This window comes from Schistocerca nitens, chromosome 9 (genome assembly GCF_023898315.1).
Source record: "Schistocerca nitens isolate TAMUIC-IGC-003100 chromosome 9, iqSchNite1.1, whole genome shotgun sequence".
Classification (NCBI taxonomy): Eukaryota; Metazoa; Arthropoda; class Insecta; order Orthoptera; family Acrididae; genus Schistocerca; species Schistocerca nitens.
Genome location: NC_064622.1, coordinates 517,795,749 through 517,814,333, shown reverse-complemented (window position 1 = coordinate 517,814,333; position 18,585 = coordinate 517,795,749). Strand labels below are relative to the sequence as shown.

General features: G+C 41.3%; 1 protein-coding gene across 1 annotated transcript in view; it reads right to left on the bottom strand.

Annotated features, from left to right (window-relative positions):
* LOC126204390 (uncharacterized) overlaps positions 1-16,601 on the bottom strand; it is a 140,742-nt gene extending 124,141 nt beyond the window's left edge. Inside the window, exon 1 of the mRNA XM_049938761.1 lies at positions 16,382-16,601. Coding sequence (XP_049794718.1) covers positions 16,382-16,601 — 220 coding nt within the window. The remainder of the gene's footprint in view (positions 1-16,381) is intronic.
* Positions 16,602-18,585: the final 1,984 nt, after the last annotated feature.

Below are 18,585 nucleotides of genomic sequence, written 5' to 3'. Positions count from 1 at the left end.
ATGACCTCAGATGTTAAGTCCCATAGTGCTTAGAGCCATTTTAACTCCCACCACTTACAAACTACAATTTTCCCAATTGATTGTTGGACGATTAGAGTCTGCACCAGTGATTACAATATGACTGGCGAACTTACGGGGAACAGAATTCAGTTTTTCCCTAAAGTTTTCGATAAAATCAGGAGGTGAGTATGGTGGACGAAAGAAGTACCCAATTACAGTTTCATGCGCACCCGTGATGCTGAGTCTTGCCCAAACAATCATTCATGCACTCAATTTCTATCTCGGCGGATTTGAGTTTCTCGTCTACTGCGACAAACCCATCACCTTCATTTTCTATCAGCCAACTCTTTCGATATACCCTTAAATTTTCTCCAAAAATCTCACTGCTATCAGCTTCAGGCTTTAACCAGCTTTCTGTACTTAGTGTTCTGTGAGTTTCACTTCATTTCAGGACCGCTTTGAACGCTGGTTTCTTGTTGCAAATGCTTAGCCAGTTTACCATTAGGATTTTTTAATGCTCTCACTAGTGGGAGGCATTCCTTAGGAATTTACGCTAACATAGCTGGCGATCAAAAAGTTTCGATTTGAGGGCATTTCTGCAGCTTACATGCAACGCAGCGCGACTTCGATGCGGGTCTATAAGCACCGACATACAGGCGAGGAGTAGTATAGTCGTCGGTACGAGACAAACCTCTCAACATTTTGGCCAAAAGATGGTAGTAGCCTTTCGACGCTCACATTTTTGTAAATGTTGGCGAATTTCTTGCGTCCGTCGAAACGGTAACTTTTTTGCAAAATGTTGGCGACTTTTTGACGAGCACTTTTGGGCGGTCAGTTTATTCGCAAAAGATGACGCCTCCCTGAACCCTTAACATTTTGCGCAAAAGATGACGCCTCCCTAAACTTGCAACACTTCGGCTAAAAGATGGCAGTAAATTTATAGCGGCCCCTTTTCGCCCAAAAGATGACTCCTCCCTGAAACGGCAACTTTTTGTTCAAAAGATGGTGGTCGCTTTTTTGCGAGCATGTTTTTGGCAGCCGTTTTTTTGCTAGCACTTTTTGGCAACCTCTTTTTCGATGCCATTTATACGGCCGCCCATCAGCAGCCACAGCAGCTGGCGAGCCGTAATATGCAGCGACTTTTTGAGCGGCCACAAGTTTGAAATTTTATAGGCCTTGACCTATAAAATTATCCGTAGTAGTAGTTACATGCCACCTTTAATATTTCCTCCTTGCTAAATATCGTATTTATTATTTCTATATTGTTATGGAGTATGAGCTCGTACCCACGAGCAGGATCCCCGATGTCTTCTGTAATCACTGTTTCCATTTATATATAAAAAAGTTTTTCTTTAACAACACGGAAGTGTATCAGTTATGCCGTCATTTTACTCTCGAAGCATTCGCATATCGTAGTTAAATTTAAACTCTTTTGCTAAAAATTCATTCACCAGATTTTTCCTCTTTTTATCTCTCGTAATCATGTTATTGCTTATGATAATCTTATCTTCAGAAGTCTGTATTAATTCGATCATCGTCTTTATACTGAGTTTTACGGAATTTTCGTAGTTAGAGTGAAGCCTTTAATTTTGGTGGTCTGTTTGCCTTTACATGTTTGATAAGTAGCTTTTTTGGCCAGTGCTAATCCATTCAACGTCAAAATCGTCTTTGCCAAATTCATCTGTCCATTCGTCAAGCACCTCTTTGCACGGTGTTTGTGCCATCGTCAATGTAAACAATAGAGTGTTTGTCGTAGTATACAACTTTATCGCCTAATCTATCGAGCACCTCATTTTAGCGTTGGCTGTAGTGAAAGCGGCTACAAATATGTCAGTACTTGTGTTATCTTCAACATAAAAATCATCGTAGGGATATTTCACTTCAATTATTTCCTCATTGATTGGTATCACATTAGTTATCTCCATTCTGTTGTCGAGTAGTAGCTCCTGCCGTCGTTTAACGACGTCTGTAACTTCTGTTTGTGGCAAGTTCAGCCTCTGACCGAATTTTCCCTAAAGAGAATTGAGGCGTATTTTGGCAACAGGTCGCTTGCCGGCGTTCGTTTCAATATTGCTAATATCGAGCTCAATATCTTGCTTTTCTTTGCTAACTCGACCGTATTCTTCTTTCGACTTGTAATCGTCTTCCCAAGGACTAGTTTCCAGTTAGAACTTCATGAAGGTTTTATTGTAGTCTCTGAACAACTCATTACTTATGCGATCAAAATGCCGCACCTTGTAAATTTCCTGTATTTTATAGCCTTTTTCTATGGCCTTGTTGAGCTCTATCGTTGTACAAGTTGCTACAAATGCTCGCTGATCGTCGCTATGGATGCAGCAACTATGAGGCTTTCCTTCTACATATTTCGCACACAGAGCGAACAAAAGCTCTTCCTGTGTAACTGGAAGCACAGGATGATACAAGCCTCGTGGCGCAAGTACTTTGCATTTAACAAAACCAAACCATTCTTCGTCGTGTTTTTATGGTCTCAGTATGTGGACGGGGTGCCCAGTGGGATAATCGCCGTAGCACATCACTGTTGGATATAGGCTGCAGATGTCTATGTATGGCGGTTTCTTGCCTGAAACCTTCAACTTAGCAGCGTTTTTTCTTCCACCGAGAAACGCGTCTCTAGGATACAGTGGTTCTACGACATTTATTACTTTTTTTACGTTCTCTTTGTAAGGCTTAGAATTTTTCCACTTCACGTCTCGACAACGTTATAACCAGCACTCCTCAACGCCTGTGTTCACTCTGCTGTCATTGAAAAGAGATCATCCATCGATTCATTGTTCACATTGTTGACTCTATCTGCCGAATAACGTTTAGGTCAACCATGCCAAAAGCAACCGTGTTATTGTTACACGGTTTTCGTGCTTGCGTCGTAGCTGTCAACTTTTGCATCACACCGTTCAATGCATGTTGTACATTAGGGAAGGATTTTAACCACGCAATTCCCTTTGCTAAACATTTCCTTCTTTTGATCTTTGACTACAGCAATCGTGTTATGGTCAAGGAATTTTGACCTGTAAATAGCCATACATATACTAGCGATTGTTATGTACTGGAATGGATCAATATTGGCTATTTCTAGGAAATTTTGCATAAATTCAAGACATCTACGGCTCAATGTCTCGACATCAGAATGGCAATATTCAGCTAGTTCCTTCTGGAAGCCAAACACGTAGTTTTCCTTCACGTTCTGAGCGTGCCATTCTAAGAACGCTTTTCTAGCTTCAGGTTTCATAGTGTCGACACCAAAGTACTTGGTCGCTAGAATTTGCCCAACGTAATTTTGATTTTCGCGTTTATTGAAGAAGTCCGGAAAGTGGCATTTTTTTCAGTTCTTTCAGACCGACTGTCTTTGGAAACAACACGAGGCCGTCTTGGATCACGTTTATACTGTAAAGTATTCTTAGCTTTAAGGTATGTATTTTCAGCTCCATAAGCTTCGTCCCTTGGTAAATGGTTTTCATCTTACTGCCGTTATTGACACAATTCTGCAAAATGACCTACGGAGCATAAGCCATTCCACTGTGTGCTATATCCTGTTACTGTGTGATATCAACTATTCACAAAGTTCATTGTTATTTCTGAACTCGTATCTGTTTTCTTTGGTCGTGCACAGTGAGAAAGTTTGGCGCGCGTACTCCTGTATCATGTTCTGCTTCGAAATCAAAAAAGTAGTACCTTTCTGTGTAAGTGCATTTTTGAAATCATTTAGTGCCTCTTCCGTTACAAGTACAATAATCCTCGCAGTAACCACCCCGAGTATTTCTCCTTTGCATATAGCATTCGTCTTCACTTATCTTTACATTTTCATTACAATTTCGGCATTCAGAGAAACCACAGTTGTGGCCGCCTTTTGCATATATTTTTACACTATAGCAGCTCATAAACTGCTTCACAAATTCGTTTGTGGTTATCCTTATCAAGATAAAACCTATTGCACATTTTACAATAAATCCTTGATCGCTTTCCTTCTGTATTATCATGCTTTGATCTGAAACACAAATTGCACACATTTCCTTTATCTTTTTTTGCAAGAGTATTTGTCCTTGTGATCGAAGGGAACGTCACACTTCTGCTGCCACTAAAACCCTTCATGTTATTGATTGCATCATAGTGATCGTATTCAAGTACAAGTAAATCGTTTTCTCTCTTTCCGCGCCTGAGAAATGAATTACCTTGATATTTGCAGCAGCTGAAACAACCTTAATGTGAACATTCAAAAATTCTGCTGTATCGTTGATATCGGCCAGACTGAACGCCTCTTCGTAATTCTTTTCCAAGTTTATAGCACAATTCCTGTCCTAATTCTTCCTACAGAGCTCTCTCTTCCGTAATGTAGGGAACTTCATTACCCGTCAATTCCTTGTCGAGTATGTTTCTGGTTTCGTAGGTTAGTGCTGTGATTATTGCTCACAGACCGCACAGGTTATCAGTGTTGGTTATTCTGTTTATGCTTCTCTTACTAATGATATAATTAGCGATAGTCACTAATTTCTTACGATTTGCGTCTGTACCTCTACGCATTTTGTAGACCTCAAAGTATAATGTGGTATTGTTTATGTCTAAATTATCATTACGTGTCAATATTCCTTCAATCTGCGGAGGTACCCGTGAAGCATAGACTTTTAAATTCCTTTTCGACGAAATTGCGTGGTTAATATGATTACTTACAGCAACTACCTTCACTTGATCGCCTTGCTTGAAAACAGCTTTCTTACCTCTCTGATGGCTGCGTGTACAGCTTTCCCGATTGCTTTCATTTGCTCTATGGGTTTACCTTTCAAGTCTTTGCTTTTAATACGATAAGCTGTGGGCCAAACGTTATATTTTTTAGCAATACTGAACGATCACCAGGACGAATCTCGAACGGTAACTTCTCTTTCAACGACGTGAACAGTTTTTTCCTGAAAAGAAAAATATCGCCTAGTCTTTCTGTTGTTTTCCTGACTTTATGCTTTGGCACTGTCTCGAATAAGCAAATTGAAACTGCCTAATTCTCTCCAAACGCTCCTTGTTTAAATTTATCAAATTCAGTAGCTTTTCTCTGAACAGAATATCCTTTGACTTTATTTTCCCTTGCTATTTCTCTCAATTCACGAAAAGGAGGACAGCTTTTTGTATATTTGCCGTAGCGTGTTCCTGCCAAGAAAGCAGAAACATTTGACTCAAAAAATAATATACCAACCACAGGTACAAGAAAGCATAAGCGCACGCCCCTTGTAATTCTATAGACTTCCATGAAAACTGAATTGCATGAAAAGTAATAATAGTAATAATTTTTCTATGAACGTAATAATCGTACTTTCAATATCTTTACCCTTGTTAGGATATGCTCTTGATAAAGCAGCAGTAAAGTAGTTGCACAAGACGTGCCATCGGCTTTGGACTCTGTATTTAGATACATAAACGGCGTGTTGTACTTCTTCAAGGACGGTATATTCTACGAATACAATGCTTTCTCGAACGTTCTAGTGAGAGCAGCTAAATTTTATCTACCATTATTTGGTATAAATTGCGCAAAGACATCTTCTTCATTCAAGGCAATAATGAAGACTTCAAAGAATACTGTGGCACAACTGGAAGCGATAAATCCCTAAACATACACATATTTCGGATAATAAAATGGAACGAGATCCGTTGAAGACGAAACTCAGTAACTTGAACGCTCCAATGCTTTATAAAAGGTTTAGCCACTTAGAAGAAGGACGTTTATACAAAATCACAAACGCCAGCAGCGTAAATACAAGATATGGATGTAAAACATCTCTAAGGCTCGATAGCGAGTGTAAGATTCTTTTACCAGATAGATATAACCAAGTGCTGAATTACGAGGATAATCAGCACTGACAGGCATGTATATTGTATATAATGGTCACAAGAATGTCAAAGGCTATAGCGTTCACGATATCGAATTCCTTTAAATTTTCATCATTTATCAACCATAAAAATCACAATAAACGTGAAACGTAGTGGGTGCTATCCACCCGTCGAATCGATGGGTGGTTCGTACATTGCAAAAGATGATTATTTTACTCACAATGTTACACACTGTAACGAGTGAGCAACTTATTTAATGCACTGAATGTGTTCACAGAAAAGCTGTCCCTTCCCGCCCTCGGATCGACGGCTTCGTGAGACCCGCGAAATAGTGGCGGCATGTTTGCGTGCTCAGTGAGACGTGACGTAATCCCCCTGCGGGTTCGGGGGTAAGAATAGGCCCGCAGTATTCCTGCCTGTCGTAAGAGGCGACTAAAAGGAGTCTCAAACGTTTCGGCCTTAATGTGATGGTCCCCTCTTGGGTTTGACCTCCGTTTTTTCCAAATTTCCGTTGTTAGTGCGTGCCATTTGGGGAAGGACGCCTTACGTGGTGTTTTTCTATTGGTCCATCATGCACCACCATCTTGCATGCTACCTATTGTCGTGTGGCGGGATTTACACCCAACGTCTTCTGGGTTGCCTCCTTCTTGTCTTGTGCGTAATCCCCTTCTTAGCACCCCCGACAACTGTGGACCCTTTCAACACCTAAAATACAGCACGGTAACCAGTCTGTTGTGGTGGGGTCGTCATGTACCCTCTTGGTGGTAGCCCCCTGACCAAGCAGGGATCGCACTACAGATGCCAGAGCTGTTTCCTCCCCACGCGTGCCAAGGAGTATGTGCCCATTTTGTCTGGGGCACGGGGACTCCGGGCAATGGGATATCGGCCAGGTACCCGTTGCTTTGGCTGGGTGGCGCCCTTGGGGAGAGCCCTCGTTCGGAGTAGGTGGCATCTGGGCGGATGTGGCGCAATGAAGCGCAATAAATCACACCAAGCTGGTGGTCGCACGGCCACCAGCGTCTCTAAGCGAGACATAGTTGACTTTGATGCTGCGCAATATGACCCTCAGTCGTTCCCCTCGTTGGCTGCGCCGTGGGAGGGACGCGTATCAAGTGCCAAGCGGGAGCCTTACAACCACAATACCTTGTCTGCAGCAGGACTTATGGTGACTCCTTTCTTACGACGAAGCCTCTGTTTTTTGTGGAACACCTGGAGGACTGGGGAAGTGGCGGGGTTGTCTAAAATGAGGAATGCGTCCATCCTCCTCAAGACGTCCTCCCCAGCCCAGTCACGAGCGTTTCTCTTGTGTGATAAGCTGGGTGACGTCCCTGTTACCGTCACTACCCACAGTAGCTTAAATATGGTACAGGGGATTATTTACCATCGTGACCAATTGTTACAATCCGATGACGAGCTGAGAGCCGACTTGGAACGACGTGGTGTACATTTTGTCCATCGTGTTTAGAGGCACCCACATGCCTTGCTCATACTGTGGCATCAAGCAGTCAGGCCTGCAAGATGAGTGGTCTGCCAAGCGAGTGGATTCATTCTTATTTATGGAGTAACATGAACTCACGTACTCACAATTAAGTTACAAATTATCCTACTGTATGAATAATACGCAACGGAAACGCACATCTGACTATCAGTAATTTACAGAACTCTGACTGTTCACTACGCAATGGCAATACCACATTTTCTTTTTTTTTATTTAACGGCTTTTATCAACGCGTGGCCATCGCACTGAATATGAGTGGCGCACACATTATAAATTCTGGATATCATGACAACATAGAATTCGAAGGAAAAGGCCACCAATCTTTTTCTTTTCACTATCTTATTTATTCCGATAAATTCTATAACCTAAACACACAAATTCTATAACCTACAACAATAACACAAGAGAAATTCCGCCCAGTGGGCATGGCTTTACATTGGTGAATCTGTATCTTATGGTCTCGTAATTATTTAACGCTACAGTGCACTTTCTGGATAGGATGGTGGAACTTTTATTATTTCTCACACTTCGACTCTCACAATCATCATCACGAAACTTTCCTCCAGACCGAGCAGTACATAAGGAACACGCATAACCCACTGCCTATGAAACTACCTTGCTACTCTCCCATGCAAACCACACATACTTAAATTACATGACATACACCACACTACAACATGAAATACAACACAGGGAATAGTCACAACATTATCACTTTCAGCTTTCCCACTTCAATTAATATTTATCCCAGTTTCACACGACACTGCCCCACTACGTAATTCTACTTTCCTGCTGTGAACTCTGGAGATATATGCACGTCTTCCTGTGCAATGCAAGCCAAGTGGCGTTGCTGGATAGACGGCTGACTCACCTTGTTTCTCTCTCAGAGTATTATAGTTGGAATCAAGCGTCACACGGAAACATATCTCGCAAAGTAATATTAAGAACATATTCATCACACACACGAGTCCTCAACTGATATCATGGACGAGTACTTCTCTTTATCCTTTGTCTCATACACAGATTGAGACTCACACAGTACTCACCACGTGGAAGTACTCGCCTCTAATTTCAAGTCCTGCACATGCTATTTCTTAAATATTTCAACTTATAGAACATACGCTAGTAATTCAGGTTAACTGAAGCACACGGAAGTATTTCAACTTATTGCTACACGTGGTTTCATTGTGACCGTTGGTCACTTCCAAAGATTACTACAGTCCCATTAATATTACCTGCCTGACATTTAATTCTCCCCACAAAAGTTCCTGAAATAGAGAAATTATTATTTTAAACTACTCTTAAATATTCCACATGCATGCCATGTCTCCACTCTTTTGTCTTTACGGAGCACACCTAAGACAGGTCTTAACAGCACAAGATCCAGCGGCAGAGTGCTGAAACATGACCGTTCTTCAGGTTCTCTCGCACCTCTGCCGAAGTGGAGGAGCACCTTGCTACCGTATTGGTCAGCCACATTTCAGGCGCTCAAATTTCAGGTAAATTTCATCTCTTTGGTCCCACCAAAGGTGGCCAAAGGATCGTCTCAAAGATGATCATATATTCACATTCACTAGCTGTGGTTAGCAGACGACCATACATTCATTCATTTCACAGATCTCACCAAACTGGATGTAGGGATTTATTTTGTGGGAGTGCACATGTGATCAATTAAATAAATAAATTGTCATTCTTTCCCACACTGGTATCCGGCTTTGCTGTATTAATTGAAATTGAGTTATTTTACAAAAAAATCTGTTGTTGTGACAAAGTCTATGACAAATACTAAAAATACTAATTGTACTCATGAAATTTTAAATAGCTCACCGTCCAAACGCAGATCAAGTAATCCGACTTTCATAAATTGTGTTGTAATAATCTTTTACACGGCAATGTCTAAATACAAAACAAAGTCAACAAAAGAAAATATTGCGTACACTAGTTCCATGTATAATCTCAGGCTCCATACATTTACTCTAAAATACACATCAAACGTACAGAGAAATAAAACTGAGAAGAAAAACAATGATATATACCACAAGTTACATACTGGTTACGTGATATAGTTCATCTAAGACATCATGTCATACCTCATTAACTATCATCACTTAAGCAATTGCCACCACTACTCGACTGTGAGTTTAACCTTATCCTTGTCCACCAGTACAAATACCTGCTGATGAGCTAGTCAGTCCATCAACTTTGATCAATGCACGCAATAAATAGTTAGCAATAAGTGCTTGAACCCACCAGTAGCTCTCGTATCTTACTCTACTGCTCATTTCTCTGTTGTTAACCATTTAGATGACAAGAACTTGCATTTTGACTAGCCTTCGTTACTCTTTAATGTGAAATATCACCACTGTGATGATGAAAATAAGTGGCTTCAGTCAACACACCAACAAGATCATTACTGTCCACGACATCAAAATGCATCAGTTAATTCTGATATTTGTTGTGCAATGCAAACTCTTGTCCCCTGTGACAACCTTACTGACCAATGCAACAGCCGGCCGAAGTGGCCGCGCGATTCTGGCGCTGCAGTCTGGAACCGCGAGACCGCTACGGTAGCAGGTTCGAATCCTGCCTCGGGCATGGATATGTGATGTCCTTAGGTTAGTTAGGTTTAACTAGTTCTAAGTTCTAGCGGACTAATGACCTCAGCAGTTGAGTCCCATAGTGCTCAGAGCCATTTGAACCTTTTGAACCAATGGAACAAGAGCCGCTACGTTAGTATTACGCCACTGGCTAATAATTAAAGCATCATTGTACCAAATATTCTAATAAACATGCTACGTCAACTGGTAACCCAGAACAAGCAAAAAAAAAAAAAAAAAAAAAGAAAACCACTAAATAGTCTAAACACAAATGTTAATGAAATACAATTAGACTTGCTGTCCCTTCTGGAATGAAACATATAAAAAAATTTACACAATTACAAGTACAAATACATTATTCCCTAACTTGCGAGTCACACGGAATCATTTCATTCTGCGATTTTCTTGGGGTCAAAAAAGTTGCTGACAGGTTCCCTAGAAACACTGTCTCGGTGTCAAAGCTCTCCCATGGTTACCCGGACGAAAGTCTTTAATTCACTCAAATCGGCATTTTGAACACATTAAACACAAATGTCATAGTCACTCTCAGAGTACCATCCACACGAATCTGGTTGTCCAGAAATGGTCCTACAACTACTATTACCCACAGTTCTGTCCTTTCAGTTCACGGTGTTTTTAAAAGTCGTAAGTTCCAACAAACAGCACTTATTCCCGCACCAAGTAAAGAAATGTCACCTACTACAAATGCAAATGTCAATGTCCCACTTTAGTTTCTTGCGTTCATACAATAATTAGTCACCAAACAACAACTGTCCTCTTTAAGTATACCAAGCGTCCCACATGCAATTCACAGAGCACACTTAACAAGTCACTGCCAAAAGTTTATGGATCCCACCGTTCAGTGGTCAGGACAAAACAAAACAATCGTCCTGTCTGCTAAAGACAAAATCTTTTCCACCACTCACAATGTGGATACACCAGTCCTTCACTTTCCACCTTATGGAGACATACGAGCAGTCATCTTGTTTCACGGCTCCACAGTCCAGTACTAGTTAATAGTTGCTGGTAAAAAATGCCTGCCGGACTCTGCCGCGCGTCGTTCATTCTGCCGTGCCGCCGCCGCGCGAGCCGTTGAGCAGAAGAAAACACCCGCTGTTGCCTCCACGGGATACTGTCCCCAGTCGTAGGGGTGGCGGAACTTATGAATGGCCAGTGGTACGTGCGGGTCGCCCCAGGTCGTTGACCTGCTGTAGCAGGCGTGTGGAGTGTACCCCAACCGGCAGTGGAGTGGAGAGTGCCGCAGCTCTGTCGCCTCTCAGTCAGACCCTTCCATGCATCTCGCAACATTACAGACAAAAGGATATTCTTACAGTATTTAAATACTCATTGATTACATGTATGATCTATTAGATACATTGGTAATAAAAGAATCTTTGTTCCAAAAAACGTAAAATCATACACGCTAGTTTTCTTCACATACAACATCAACATTTATCCCTTTTCTATATATGGCCCACACTTGTGCTATTGATTGTACCTGTCGTCCCTCATACAAAACATGAAAGTGTAAAAAAAAAAAAGGAATAAGAAACAATCTATACAGCTCATAATTACAATATCAAATAGTAGACTACTCTAACATCCTATCACAGTGAAAATATTAGAAACTGTTGATTCTAGAACTACAATATGCAGTGAACCTTTGTGCTTGTGGCAGACTGAAGTTAATACCCCTTGAAAGTGTTCTAACAGAAAAATATGAAATAATCTACAGAGCTCACAATCACCTACCACATGTTATTAAATAGTAAACTACTTTAACATCCTAACACAATAAACATTTTAGAAACTGATGACTCTAAATCTACAACATACAATGCACCTTTGTGCATGTGACAGACTGAAATTAGTATCTCTTTATATATTTTACCTTTTTATTATATATAACAACATTTCTAGGACATGTATGAACCATCCACATGATGTCAGATCGTGACCTGCCATCGAGGTTCATCCAAATCAAACAATAAAGCACAATAATATTTTAGTTATGGATCGGTAGCATCCCCTTTACAGGAGTGTGCGCATTGATCACACTACTCTACGACTCTCACTCACCAGACATCACATTTTCCTTCTCATTCAATCCATTAATACACTAACAGAATAGGTCTAGAAGTCAGCTAACCTTAACACCACCACACCCACGACAACATACCATACCTTTGCTCCCTTATACTCAACCACATAACACATGAAGCTGTTTCGGAGATAGCATTCCAGTCTCCGAATTCGTCCTTCCACTCTGGCACCTCTCTCCATCGGCTTACCTCCGCATTCACTTTACCGACTATTCATCCAGCTAAATATCACTTTATAATTGCGACATTTCATCTAAGAACAAAAAATACACAAATTATTCATCCTGCAAAATAACTGTACACATTCTTGGTACCGTTTTGATTAGTTATACTGGTACCAGGCTTCAACAACAACAAAAAAAAATTATTTTTGCCAAATTGCAAATCTTATGGTAAGAATTAAAAATTAGATTTACACTTATATTACATCCTACGTCAGTATTACACAACGTTCACCACCTGGATCTCATACTCCCTTTATGTCCCTTCACGTTGTGCAGTTGTCCTCATCTCTTCATTCGTATTTTGGCTCTCCGTCCGTCCATTACTCCCATCATTTCCTGGTCTTCCTTCGCCATTTGCATCAATCTCGATTGCAGCATACACAGGCCTCTCTATAACATACATCTAAGACATCTCCACATTATTAATTGTACTCGCCTTTATTTACCACTGTTTCATCACGTCGAATCTCTCTTTATTAATCACACTGCTTCACGTCGCTTCTCTCCTTAAATATCACCTTTATCAACTACTATTTATTATGTCGCTTCTCTCATTATCTACCATCTTTATCCACTCATTAATCATCACGTCGTTTCTGCTTGATCCTTATTCATATGACAAAAAATACGTACATACACCACTCTGTCGACTCCTGTTCATGACTCATTCGACCAGTCTATTCCGTCATACTTCCTGACATCCCGCCTGAAAATTCTTATGTTCGATTTGACCCTGCACAACGTTACACACCACAAATAAATACACTGACTATCTACCATAAATTGCCTACTTTCTATCTATCCTTAACTTTTCCATAATTTGATGTTAGAAATGTGATGAAGCCCACGAGATTGTTTTCCCTATATCGTCTCAATCAGTACAGCATTTTCATGGACAATACGCCTCACTCTGAATGGTCCACTATACACCGTAAAGAATTTGCTGGTTAGGAATCTGTGCTTCTTTGATAATCGATGAGTTTTAATTAGAGCCTTGTCTCCTACTGCCAATTCGATCTTACGGATCTTTCCTTTCTGCTTCTCCTGCCTATCCTTAGCTGCTTTCATAATACGCCCTATCGCAACCTTGACAATTTCTGTGTGCCTCTGCTTTCCTGATCGCGGAAAATCTACCAGCTCCCAACCTCTGTCTGGTGGTAGTTCATTCTTTAGTACCGTAATTGGTGATAAACCAGTTGCTCCATATGGTAGCTCATTGAGGATGTCCTGAAAATCTTTGAGAAAAATACTCCTACTTCTATGTTGCCTATGGCAATAGATCTTACACAACTTTCCCACTTCTTTTACCACTCTTTCACTGGGGTTACTTGCAGCATGGTATCGGGATATGAACACCGGTTTTATCCTTCTTCTCTTCAGTGTGGTTAGCCATTGTCTGGATCTATATTGTGGTCCATTGTCAGCTATGAACTTTTCTACAGTTCCTACTTCTCGCAAAAAGTTTTTAACGATTGCTGCTGCTACTCTCCTTCCCGTCGCACGTTTCAATGCGGTAAAAGTCACATACTTTGACACCAATTCCACTGCTACTAAAACATATCTGTATCCTTGCACTGACTTAGGTAGCGGGACAAACAAATCTGTTACTCCGAATTCCCTCAATCTACCTGGCACTATCGGAAAAAGCGGTGCTTTGCATGAGATAGTTAACGATTTTGCCTTCTGGCACAATTTGCAACTACCAAGCACGTCCTTGATCCTCCTCTCCATACTAATGAAATAAACTGATTCCCTTGACTTCTTACAGCATTTCCTTGCCCCGTAATGCCCGTAACTTAGGTGCTTGTACCAGATCAACTTGTTGACTATTTCATTTGGTATACACAACACCGAGTCCTGTGTGTTCGGATTTCTACGGTAGAAAAGGACCCCGTTCTGAATTATACAAAAGCGCGCTATATTGGCATCTAAGTTCACTCTAACTCTGTTCTTCACCATTCTCCATGATGCATCTTTATCCTGCTCTTCGCGATATTTGTGAGTACCGCCCCTATGTATTTCTCGAACGGCACGCCCTGCATATACAATATATCATATCTGTTCTCGTTTACCTCCTCATCAAAGCATTGACCATGACCTACTGGGTTCCTTGACAACGCATCTGCCACTATATTCTGTGGCCCAGGAATATACATGACCGAAAACTGAAACTCCTGTAAATAGAGTGCCCACCTAGCGAGTCGTCTATGGTCAAGTTTGGCCGACATCAGAAACTGTAGTGACTTGTGGTTAGTATAGATATTAGTTTGCCTCCCATACAAATAGTATCTAAACTTACTAAAACCCCATACTATTGCCAAACCTTCAAGCTCAGTTACCGTGTAATTTCTCTCAGCTTTGATAAGCATTCGGCTCGCAACTGCATTAGGTTGTTGTATTACTTCTCCTCCTTGCTCTTGCTCTTGGAACAATGTTACCCCAAGTCCACTACGGGAACTGTCCGTGGCCATACAAAACTCCTTCCCTAGGTCTGGATGCCTGAGAAGAGGTGCCGATAGTAGTGCCTTCTTTAACGCCTCATATTCTTCCTGTGCGACAGGGTCCCAATTCCATACCGTTTTCTTTCCAGTCAGCTGACATAGTCTGGGTGTCGCTGCACCCCCAATCTTAATGAACCTCCTGTAAACATTGATTAATCCTAAATACCCCGTAGCTTACGTTTTGTTCTCGGCACCGGAAAATCTCTGATTGCTTCGAGTTTGTCTGGATTTGGTTTTATTCCCTCTGGTGTCACAATGTGACCTAGAAACTCGATTTCTTTTCGTCCAAATTCTGACTTTCCCAAATTCACGGTCACCCCATGTCTCTCCAGTGCACCGAGCAATATGCTCAACGTTCTATTGTGGTCTTCCCAGTTTCTTTCTCCTATCAGGACATCATCCACGCACTGTGTTACCTTATCTTTTATTTAATTAGGAATGACAGTATTTAGCGCTCTGATAAATGCCACGGATGATACATTTAACCCAAATGGAAGTTTCCGGAATTGATACGATTTCCCGTAGCACAAGAAAGCAGTGTATTTTCTACACCCCCTATCTAACTCCACCTGCCAGAAACTCATTCTCAAATCAACTGAGCTGAGAACTCTGATCCCGTGGAACTTTTGTAGCAATTCGTCAAGTGTCAGCGGCCGATCTGTCTCTGGCTTTATTATCCTATTAATCCTTCTTGCGTCCAAAACTAATCTAATTGACCCATCCTTTTTTTCAACAAAAACTAAAGGGCTGTTGTACGGACTGGATGCTGGTTCGATAATCCCTTGTTGTAGCATGCTTTCGATCTCAGCTTCCACTCTTTCTTTGTACACAATAGGTATCGGGTACACTTGGGCCCTAAACTGTTTATAAGGCTTGACCTTAAATCTATAAACAAAATTTCTTATTGTACCCGCAGCATGTTTAAATACCTTTCTATTCTCGTATAAAATTTTCTGCAGTTCCCCGTAGACCGTGGTCCCTCGTAAATGCCATATTTTCTCCCTGATCTCCTCCTCCAAACATTTATGAATTTCCTCCTTCTCTTGTTCGAACCCCGTATTCTGTGCCTGTCTACCGGACTTCACCGCCAGACATAATGCTAAGTGTGCGTTATCTTTAGCATATAAGCAATCGTCGAATCTTAATGTCCATTTCCTCTGAATCTCGTTTCAACTCCATCGAACCATTTCTCATGTTAACGACTGCTTTATATTGGTTCAAAAAATTAACGCCTAATATCCCTTCAACAGTTAGAGACGACACAATCATGAACACTGTACTAAACCTCTTTGCCTGGCACAAAAAGTCTACCTGCGCTTGTAACTTCACCTCAATTTCCTTTCCTGTAACTGCCCCTCTCACTGTTGTCCTTTGCAATGGCAACGTTGGCCATGGTTTTGTAAGACTACAACACTTAAACAAATCTTCCCTCAAAACACTCATTACACTGCCTGTGCCGATGACACAAGTTACGTTTATATTATTTATTTGTACGCTAATTATTTGGTGGACTTCACTCCCCACATCTCCTACCTCTTCTAACAGATTCTCCCTTAGTTTTCCGTAATCGATATACCTGATATTTACATCATTAATAGTCCTGGCTTGTACCCGTCTATCATGCAGTCACCTTCTTGTCCCTCCGTCATTGTGACAGTGATTGTCCTGTCGAGAACCCAATGACTGCCTATCCTTTCTTCGTCCATCATTTTCATTTTCCCTTCTTCTTCCATCTCTGTCCCATCTTCTATTTTCCCGGTTTGCCGGTCGATATCCCCATGAATTCTGCCCCCTATTTCCTCGCCATCTTCCATTTCCGTCATTCCTCTGATTCCATGATCTCCTGTCATTCTGATAGTTTCTGCCGTTCCTATCCTCGACTCTGTCTGACCTATGAGTCGTGTCGCCGTTCACAATATTGCTCTCATTACCCAGTTCCTGTAACAAGTGCTGAAATGACGCAGAATCGTCTAAGCCTCTGCCTGCTATCACTATATCTCTGCGAAATCTCACTGGCAAATTCGTTATACAGATCCTATTGAGCTCCCCAGTTTCGTATGGCACATCCAAATACTTATTTCGTCTCAGCATTTCCTGATAGCACAACACTGGATCTCTTATACCACCTTCGTTACAATTTGGCGTCATCAATTTGCTTTGCTTAACCTGGTCCTGCTTACTTTTCGACCAGAATTCATTTAAAAACTTGTCACAAAATATCTTGTAGCTACTACAGTCTTTAATAACTTCCTGCATTTTCGCTCTAGCCTCGTCCCTCAAATGGTTACACACAAACTTCATTTTGAGGAGCGGTCCCTACGATGAAGGTAATGAATCTTGAAATTGAGACAGCCATAGGCATGTATGTTGGTAATTATCAGGATCCGGAAAACAACTGTACGTTTGTACCGACACGAACTGCCTCTTACATTCTTCTTCCGCATTTATGTTTTCCGACCTTGGACTATACCCAGTTGGGTTTGCCATCTGTTTTATCCGACACAACCGTTCTTCTAACTCTCTGAGTTCGTCTTCCTCTTTCTGCCTATTTTCGTTTTTTGAATTTATCTCACTCTCCCTCTGCAATCTACCTAGTGGTGTTTCACCTTCGCTTCTGCACGCTAATTGCAACTGTGCTAGTTCTTCCCTATGTTTCCTATTTGTTTCTAATTGTGTCTCTTTAAACTGTATAGTGATTGTATCTCCTCCTGGTCGGCATAAACCTCTCGCTGCGTACTGTCAGAGCCTGTTTCGCCTCTTATACTGATCTTTTCTACATCTGCGCTAATCGTATTCATTCTGACCACTACCTCCGCAACTTCATCCCTGTGTTTATTTAGCGGGTGACTTGATCTTCCACGCTGTCTAATGCCCCTTGTTTATCTGCAAGTAAGTCCTCCACTATCTCTTTTATTCGCTCATCCGGCAACACGTCCCTACGTTCTGTAATATCGCTCTCTATTGCACTTATTCGTCCCTCCAAATTATTGCCTTTTTGTTTCACGGCATCACATACTTGCTTTAACGCATTCAGATTCTTCTCCCCCTCATCTAACCAATTATTAACAGTGGACAGACGCTCATCGATAACTGTGTGTAGCTTCCTCATTGCCTCTTTATTTCCCTTATCCATGGCCTCCAATCTTTCCTTATTTGCCTCCAATCTTTCCTTATTTGCTTCCAATCTTTCCTTAGTCTCCCTATCACTCTCCTTATTAGCTCTATCCATGGCTTCCAATCTTTCCTTATTTGCCTCCAATCTTTCATTATTATCTCTATTCATCGCTTCCAATCTTTCCTTATTATCTCTATCCATCCTCTGTAAAAACTGCAGTAGCACATTGTCATTTGCTACTTCCGACGCGCTCACCTCGTTCACCTGAGAAGCATTAGCTTCGCTAAGGGTAGCTACACTTTCACTGCATACCTGACCTAGTCCCGGCTCGCCCGCATCGTTAGGAAAAGCCCCCGATTGTGGACAAAGCCCGCCGCTTAAAGGATCACCTAGCCGCGGTCCGCTGAACAATTCAGCCCCTTCCAAGTGTTTGCCGTTCTCGCTCATTAACCCAAGGTCGACACCTACTTCCTGCTGCACTGCTACGTTCACCCCAGAATCACTATTCTCCATGGTGACTACACTCTTCGACTGCGACCTAGTTACTACGGACATTACGCAAAAAAATTATACAATGATCTTCCAGCCTTGGGCGATATAGCAATTAATTACATAAAAAAATAAAAGATCCTCACCAATCCAGAAAGAAATTGCAAACAAACAAAAATTTTACTTCTTAGCGCTATCACAATATATTCCATAAAAAAAATAAAAAAATC